Here is an 8,461-nt window from a genome sequence, read left to right on the forward strand (position 1 = left end):
GGCTCAGTTTTTGCCAAAGCCTCTTCCACAGTTCAGTTGCTTCTGAAGGTATTTGTGAGCAGATGCTGAAAGCAGTCACAAATGTCAGCTCACCCTCACTGTAACAGAGTATTCTTTGCTCTGAGCTAATCCAAAATCTGGGGACCAAGATATCCTGCACTGAAACGGCTACCAGTGGAAAGGGTTCAAAGATCAAGTGTAAACATATAAAACATAAACACAGTACATCCCAGACCATATGTTTCATTTTAACCTGGATCCTACCTTGCTGCTGGGCACAAGTGCTGTTGAAGTAGATTCAGTGGTTAATCTCCATTCTGTGCTGGAGCTGCCATCCAGCAGCCTTTCCACCAAATACACACCTCATCTTGGTGCTACTGTTCTTAACTCCCTTCTCTGACACGACTCTTCTATCTATGGGAAGAAAGAAGGGCCTGGGCTTCTCTGGTTCAGCTAAGCAAGTTCAGCCTCTCACATTCAGCTTCTTCCCCATGGGGCCAGAACTCAGACATCATGCTCTCTGGTCCAGCACAAACACAGCAGGTGCTCTACAGACCTTACCCAGCACTTCTCTCTCATAATCCCCCAGTAACTCCCCAGCTGTATCTTGTTGATACTGCAACCCCAAGCACACAATCTTTAGCAGGATCCCACTTATTCTGGAGACCTGTTAGGCAAATAAATCTGTCGTTGGATACTTCCAAATCTGCAAATTTAGCAAGTGCACGTTCTCCTCCATCACCCAGATCATTAAAGGAAGTGCTGAGCAAAAAAAGACCCACAACAGATGTCCCTGAATTTCACCCAACAGACCCCTTCCTTTTCAACAGTGAACTGTGGATAACTCTCTGGGTATAATTACCCAGTGGGTTTTGTACCTAGCCAAATCCCATCTAGATCATCCTTAAAAGCCACTTGACTGGCAGTTAAAGCTCTCTGTCACTATGCCCTTACCCTGTCAGAGAGGAAAACTGAATTATTTTTACCAGATTCTGTTCTTGATGTGCCCACATAGCTCCTGTCCACATCTCCACTGTTTACACATAGTGAGATTATTTGATCCAGCTTTTTGTTCGTTTGTTTGGGTTTTTGTTTTTTGTTTTGGTTTGTTTGTTTGAGGTTTTTTCGTTTGCTTTGGTTTTGTGGTTTTGTTGTTGTTGTGGGGGTTTGTTTGTTTTGTTTGGTTTTTTGTGGGGTTTTTGTGGTTTTGTGGCAGAGTTTTCTGTTTGTTTGGTGCGGTTTTTTGTTTGTTTTTTTTTTAATGTTTTTTGAGGGGGGATTTAACTGTGAGCAGTTCCTGGTTTTTGGCCCCAGTCCCCATTTTGAAGAGGAGGAATTTCCGCGGGAATTCTCATAGACATCAATGACTAATTCTGGGATAGCTTTGTGCGAGGTTCACCACACCGAGAGGGTCTGAAAAAATCCCGTTTGCCTAAATACTGTCTTCCTTGCACTTCTCTTACTCAAGGCCAGACTTTAGCGCCCATCACCAGCACGGCCTGTGCTCCCCGCTACCCCGCAGCTGTGTCTGAAGGCTCACACAGCGCGCACCGACGCCTCAGCAGCTGCCGCCGTTCTTCCTCTCAGCCCAGGAGCAGCGCGACACCGTCCGCAGCTTGTGTCCCGCTCGCACAGCGGAGGATGTTCCCGCTCCTCTTGCTTGGTGCGTGCTGCCAATAGAGCCCCGGAGCGTGGGGCGGGCGCGCACCTCCGGCCGCTGCTGTGCGTGTGAGGGCTGGGCTCAGATCGCTCCACAGCCGTGAGGGGCGGCTCTAATCTCGGTCCCAGCCCCGTCCAGGGCCCGCTGCCGTACGTGTGAAAGCTGGACTCAGATCGCTCCACAGCCGTGAGGGGCGGCTCTAATCTCGGTCCCAGCCCTGTTCAGGGCCCGCTGCCGTCGCGGTGCGGGCCCGACCCGACCCGGCCGGCAGCGCCCTCAGCGCGGACGGCGGTGCCACCTAGCGGCGGGTTGCAGGGCGGGCCGCGCTCCCGCCCTCGGGACCGAGAGAGGCCCCGGGGAAATCTCCTCAGCGCCGTGACACCGACACAGCCTCCGGGGAACCGCCCCAGCGCCGTGACACCGACACAGTCTCCGGGGTAAAACCGCCCTCTCCCCAGCCCGGCTTCGGCTCCAGGGCAACCTCATCACTCTCTTCAACTGCCTGAAGGGAGGTTACAGTGAAGACTGGGGTCTGGTCTCTTCTGCTCTGCCTACAGAGAGGACAAGAGAAAATGGCCTAGAGCTGGGACAGGGGAGAGTCAGATTAGATGTTAGAAGGGTTTCACTGTTAAGGTGGTCAGGCATTGGAATAGGTTGCCCAGGAATGTGATGGAGTCACCAGCCCCGAGGTGTTTAAGAGGCATCAGGATCTGGTGCTGGGTGATGTGATTTAGTGGTTTAGGGGTTACAGTGGTAGTGCTGGGTGGATGGTTGGACTTGATGTTCTTAAAGGTCTCTTCCAACCTTGATGATTCTGTCATTCCTTGTGTTGGCACAGATGCCGGACACAGCTGAGGGAGCATGCCTTGGGCAGCTGTAGAAGTTAGGAGAGCTGGCAGTTGCTTCACCAGGACCACAGCTGTTACATAAAGTGCCTCAAACAGCACTCTGCAGGAGAGAGACCACCCCATTACTCCCATATGTTCACCATCCCCTCTCTAAAGAGACTTAAATGCGGAAGCCAGTTTATTCCTATTCCCCAACCCTTCAGCTGACTGCTCCTGCCTTTCCCACAGCTGGGGAAGGTGCTGTTACACCACTACCCAACATGCTGCCAAGTCCAGAGCAGAAGCCCTTGTTAGGGAAGGCTGGACAGGGCTGTTGCCACCTCCCAGCATTGAAAGTGCAGCCCACTGCCATGTAGCAACTTTCCAGTCCACTGCCTTGAGAGGCCAAAACTCATTCACCAGGTAGGAGCCAATGCCCACCCAGAGGCTCGGACCCTTGGACTCAAGCTCTGAGGCACATCTTGGCTTTATGAAGCACAGTGACATGCTCATTTCAGATGGTAAAACAACAGCCTAATTTTTTTTATCTCTCTCTCATTTCTAGCTCCCTGGTGGTGAGCAAAGGCGCTCAGGCAGCATGACCAGCTGATGACTCCAAAAAGGGTAAGCACAGAGGGATAGCCTGCTGGACACATCACTAACCCTCAGGAACACACAGTATCAAGATAGAGAAGGCAGCATTCCTCTCACAGTTCTGTACGAAGGTCAGGTATGAAAAAGGCATCAAAGAAATCAATCAATCCATACATGACAGTATTTATTAGTTGTTTTAACACATCACCCAGTGGCAGATGCACCCAGAGATTGACTCTGGGACCCTTCTGTTCCCAGCCCATGAGACTGGCCATGGGCTGGGACCATTGGCAATGCTTGACTACTGCAGGACAGAGCTGGACCCTGCTCATCTTTTAGGGTTTGAAGCAGTAGCTAGTCAAGTCAAACTGATGGGTTAATATTGTACAAGAGGCACACCACAGGTAACAGCCATTAAAGTTCATAGGATTCGGTTCCTTGCATCACAGAGGAGAAGAGAGAGCCCAGGTAGATCCTTTCCCTACATAACCTTAAAAAACCAGCAGGAGTTTTCCATTTCACCAGCAATCTATTAGAGCTTCCCTGCAGAGTAGCAGCAGGTTTGGGCTCTGTTCTTCCCCAAAACTGGAGACCATGGAGAGGGCAGTGCTGCTTTGAGAAGAGTTTCCCTACCTTTTTTCCAAGGAGTGTCTTGGTGCATGCAGGATTCTATCAGTCCCTCAGGAAGGAAGTGAGGCACAAGGCAAACCCAAGTGATGCAAAGAAGGAAAAGCAGAACCTCAACCCTGAGGTTTCCAGACCCCAGCCTCTTCCCCTTTTCTCCTGTTACCAGCCTGCCATGACCTGCACCTCACTCTGGCATGCCACCCACTGCAAGGCAGATACACCAAAGGCCAATGTGCAAGTTACTCTGAAGGCTGTTACCCATGGTGATCTCTTCCTAAACCCCATCACACCCATCCCATCAGGCACTTAGGCTCCAGACAGAAGCAAAAAGTTTCCCCTTTTTCTCTCCCTCTCCCCCCACTTTTATCCCAAACTCTTCTTCCATCCCTTGGTTTTAATTTCGCTTTGATTTCTGGGTGTTACTCAGGTAAGTTTTCACAAAGAAGTTGGAGAAGAGGGCCAATAAACTGGTATACAAGCCTGATGAAAGGAGAAGCAGTGGCCAGGTACATTGACAGAGCTTATCATCCTTCCAGAAGAAGATAAAGATGTTCATTATTACATATCCAATAATCTGCACAATCTGTGAAGTGGTGATTAGCATGGTGATGGAGTGGGGTACCCGGATGCCCATGGCTGCCACAGTGTAGTACAAGTACATCACAACATGGATACTGAGGTTTAGGGCTGCGTTCCATCCTGCCCCAGCTACCCTCATCTTATAGCCATACCAGGATAAAATCATTGTGGCAACGTGGTGGTACCAGTGCAGGAAGATGAGCTTCTTTTTCCGGAGAACAATGAACAGAGTGTCACCTGGGGTTGGGGAACAGGTATATCATTAGTCAGGTGAAAGCACAGCAGTTGCACAAGTTTTCACATGAAACAGACCAAGCAAGCTTCAATGCTGAAGCCATTATGTGGTTTGATCCCACCAAAGCCTAGGTTCCCATTGATATAATCTGTATTGAAGAGGACCATTTAGGTACTCTAGCTTCTGGCATGTTTGGAATATAAGAGCCCCTTGCCCCAGGCTTGCTTTCCCAGATCCACCTGCACTGCATTTCCAACTGGCTCTTCTTTACTTCTTTTTATGAAAGCTGTGTGGAAAGCCCAGCCCTCCCTGCCTGTCTGCTGCCCCCTTGCCATGGCTGTTCCAGTGCAAAATTGCCTAGTCCAGGCACTGGCCTGGGGATCAAACTCGAACAGTAACATCAGGCTGCAAGCATATCATTCGAGTCGAGTAATAGGGAGCAAGAAAATGAGTGACACATGCAAGGCTAAGCAACAAGCAACCCTTTTCTCCATGTAACATTTGGACAGAGACCTGTAAAAGAAAATCTGCTTGTAAAAGCAAAGCAATTATAAACACACAGGATAAGGAGAAGTTTCAAACTCACCCATTTCAACAAATTTGCTCAGACCAAATAGATATATCCAAAGCTTGGAAACAGGGTGGACATAAAAAGATTGACTACACACTGATTGCTTAAATCCCTTGGTAAGGAGGAGGAAGGCCAACTGCTTCCAGATCCGACAGGCTGCAATGAGACTGCAAGAAAACCAAAGGAGAGCTGAATACTGTGCCCAGGGCCTCAACATAGCCTCTGACAGCTCTGCACCCACGGATATTTAGTTGACTCCATCTTGATGCTCAGGGCAATCTCAGAGACATTTAAACAAACCTTTGCCTTCTTAGACTTCCTAACAAGTTTTAGCCAGGATTTAAAACCTATTCCTGCAAGACAAAGCAGCATGAAAGAGTGCTCCCCTCAGGGAAGCACCCCCTGCTTCCACTGCTTGAAGAGGCACTTGAGCAAAAGCTGCCCCACTGATGAGAAATGGAGGACAATTTTCCTGATGTCCTGCCTTTTGACATGGGCCCAGAGGACAGGGAGCATTTATAACCTCCTGTGGCAGGGAACTCCTACAGCTTTTGAGAAGAAATACCACTTTTTCCTTGTTATCAACCTGTTTCATTAGCACAAGTTTGTCTCTGAATAGAGCATGAACAGCTATCCCCTGACCTCCCCTCTCCCACAACTTTTACAGACCACTGCTATACTATGCCCTGACAGAGGACAACCAATGTCCCTTTGGCCTTGTCAAAGCCAATTGGAGTTACAGAGGCAGTAGTTGAGTTTTTCTCTGTCCCACCAAAGAGACAGAAAAAGTTGTGGAGATGAGGGGAATTTTCTTAAATTGACATATGCTAGTTTGAATACAGGGCACGGGCCGAAACGTTTTCATGGCTACTGCAGGAAACCTATTCAATAAGACAGGACAGTTTGAAAGTACATTTTAGTTTAATCTTTTGTGCTTCTGTGAGTGCAGCAGAATTTTCTCCACCTCCTACACAACAGGATTAAAGAAATGAGGTAGCGGGGGGTGGGGGGGTGGGTAGGGGAAGAGAAAGAAATCTAAATTTTAAAGAGAAATAGACCTCAAATCAAACTTTCAATTGGCAGGCACCGTTTGAATGAGGGAAGATGTCTACTCTTGCAGGCTTCACGTTCAAATCTACCCACTAATGATTTTCAAGCACTCTCCCCAGACATCCTTTTGCAATTCATTCTTGCTGGAGTATTTCTGGTGAGAAATAAATGACTTGTATAAGCAGGTCACTCCCCTAGTTAGAAAGTGCCTTCAAGAGGAAAAATTTTATGTATTTCCCTAGTGATGTAGTGAATAACCAGAACTTTCCATCAATGCAGTTCTGAGAAGGGTCTACAGCTGTCTCCAGATTTAACAAAGGCTCTTACCTGAACAAAGCCAGGCTGAAGGACCACAGGATCAGTGGTCCACGCAGTTTGAAGGGCCTCCGTTCCTTCATGAAATGTTGGATTCCAAAGATCAGGATCAAATAAATAACAGCAATAGTTAAAGACTTTTGCCTGCAAGTAGAGAAGAGGGAACAGTCAGGAAAAGACCCAAACTGACCTATTTTTAGCCAGACTTCTGTAGCCCTGGCAAAGTACTCGCACACTCACAAGAAACAAAAGATCTCCCATTCTCATGTTAAAGTTGGGTTTGGTCACAAGAAAGCCTGCCCTGACAGTGAGCAAGCAAGAATCCTAGGGACTGCACAAAATAAAGTGAACTGCTACATCTTGGAGATTTCCAGAAGACCTTGGTGGGATGAGGCAGGTTCTGGTAGCCTGTGAGCAGGATCCAAAGCAAACACATCAATGCATCTTATCCCTTTAAACGTACAGGCAGACGATGTCTGCACAGGATGTCTAAAAAGGCCAGTTTCATGTAAGCTGGAGCCTCAAGTGCCTTGTGTTATATCCCACACATTCCAAGGCTTTAGTGCAGCATGGCAGGGCTGAGTACCCTATTTGCCAGCGCAAGGGCTGCAGTGGCCATCCGTGGGTGCTTTTTGCCCTCTTGCCACATCACCATCTCCCTACAAGCTGCAGCCCCACCTGCACCACTGTTTGCTCTGCCACATCTACTGCTGCACCCCATCCTCCACAGCCTCAGGTAAGCAACCAGAGACCCCCAATCTTCTCCTCCTCGGAACTGAAGATCCTCACACTTGTTCTGCTAAAAGCAGCAGGAGCCGATTGGGCTACCCAGGATCTGGAATGCACCAGGTCAGCAACCTCCTCTCCTCTCACCAATTCTCCTCCATCCATTTCCTGGCTGCCCGCTGATTAAAGTTCTTCTCGAAGTCATACTCCCCCAGCGGTTGCAGCTCCGACGGGTCAATGTTCGCTTCCATATTCAGCATCCCCGGGAGCGACCCGAAACAAGACACTCCCGCACGCCTCACGGTGGATATAGCCCCGGGAATGCGCTCCGCCCCAACGTCACACCCCGGCGGGAGGCGGGACCGGGAGCCTCCCATTCCTTGCGCTGGGTAAGCAGGAGGAGGCTCTGGTCACCCAGTCAGGCTGAGCGGGAGGTCCTGCCATTCTCCATCCAGCCCAGCTCATCCCTCAGCAGATGGGCAAGGTGATTCAACATTGTCACCAGCAGCAGGCAGAAATTCCATTACCCTGACTGCAGTTAGCTGTTGTGCCTTCTTCACCATAGACTGAAGTATCTGGCTGCTGCTGGAAACTAGATGGGTTCTGGATAACCTCCTACTGATGTTCCTGCAGCTGAAAATGGCTCCAGCACAGTCAAAATCCCCTGAATGCAGCATATCTCATTGCACCCTCTGGTCACTCATCTTGGTGTCTTTCCCAGGTGTCGTGTCTTTACACAGGTGCAACATCTGCACCCTGCAAAGCTCACAGACTTGGAAGGGGTTTGCTTCATGCAGGCATCACTGTGCCTGTGCACAAATCATCTGCCTAACTGCTGCCTCTTCAAACAGGGGAACATTTGCCTGGGTGAGACATTTCATAGGATTGTAGAATGCTTTGGTTTGAAAGGGACTTTAAAGATATCTAATTCCAGCCCCTTTGTCATAGGGAGGGACATCTTTCACCACACCAAGCTGCCCAAAGCCTTATCCGGCCAGGCCTTGAACTCCTCTAGGGATTGGGCATCCACAATTTTCTCTGTATTTGACAATAGAGTAGTGTGAGAAAATCAGGAAAGTATTTGACATGTAGGAATTAAAATCCCTTGCGATTTTTGCACCACCCCTGACTTACACTCTCCATTTTGCAGAGCACTTGCATGTATCTGTGGAAAGTTCAGCTTGCATGTGTCGGCAGCAGTGGTTTTACCATACCCCACAGAGTGTTTTCCCTAAAACACTTTGTACATAGCATGAGCTCCCACTGTGCCTTGCACA

General features: G+C 49.0%; 1 protein-coding gene across 1 annotated transcript; it reads right to left on the bottom strand.

Annotated features, from left to right (window-relative positions):
• Nucleotides 1–3,264: 3,264 nt before the first annotated feature.
• ELOVL3 (ELOVL fatty acid elongase 3) lies at nt 3,265–7,487 on the bottom strand. The gene is made up of 4 exons (XM_054637741.2): nt 7,332–7,487; nt 6,471–6,602; nt 5,109–5,260; nt 3,265–4,524 (listed from the first exon to the last, which is right to left on the bottom strand). The coding sequence occupies exons 1-4, from the start codon at nt 7,442–7,444 to the stop codon at nt 4,103–4,105; spliced, it is 819 nt and encodes a 272-aa protein (XP_054493716.2). The 5' UTR covers nt 7,445–7,487; the 3' UTR covers nt 3,265–4,102.
• Between the last annotated feature and the right edge of the window lie 974 nt (nt 7,488–8,461).

This window comes from Agelaius phoeniceus, chromosome 9 (genome assembly GCF_051311805.1).
Source record: "Agelaius phoeniceus isolate bAgePho1 chromosome 9, bAgePho1.hap1, whole genome shotgun sequence".
Taxonomy (NCBI): Eukaryota; Metazoa; Chordata; class Aves; order Passeriformes; family Icteridae; genus Agelaius; species Agelaius phoeniceus.

What these genes read in the sequence shown, in the direction of transcription:
- ELOVL3 (XM_054637741.2), bottom strand. Translation starts at nt 7,444, where the DNA reads ATGCTGAATATGGAAGCGAACATTGACCCGTCGGAGCTGCAACCGCTG. An exon ending in AAATGGATGGAGGAGAATTG is followed by an intron (nt 6,603 to 7,331) that starts GTGAGAGGAGAG and finishes CTCTACTTGCAG; the next exon opens with GCAAAAGTCTTTAACTATTG. An exon ending in GAGCAAATTTGTTGAAATGG is followed by an intron (nt 4,525 to 5,108) that starts GTGAGTTTGAAA and finishes CCCCAACCCCAG; the next exon opens with GTGACACTCTGTTCATTGTT.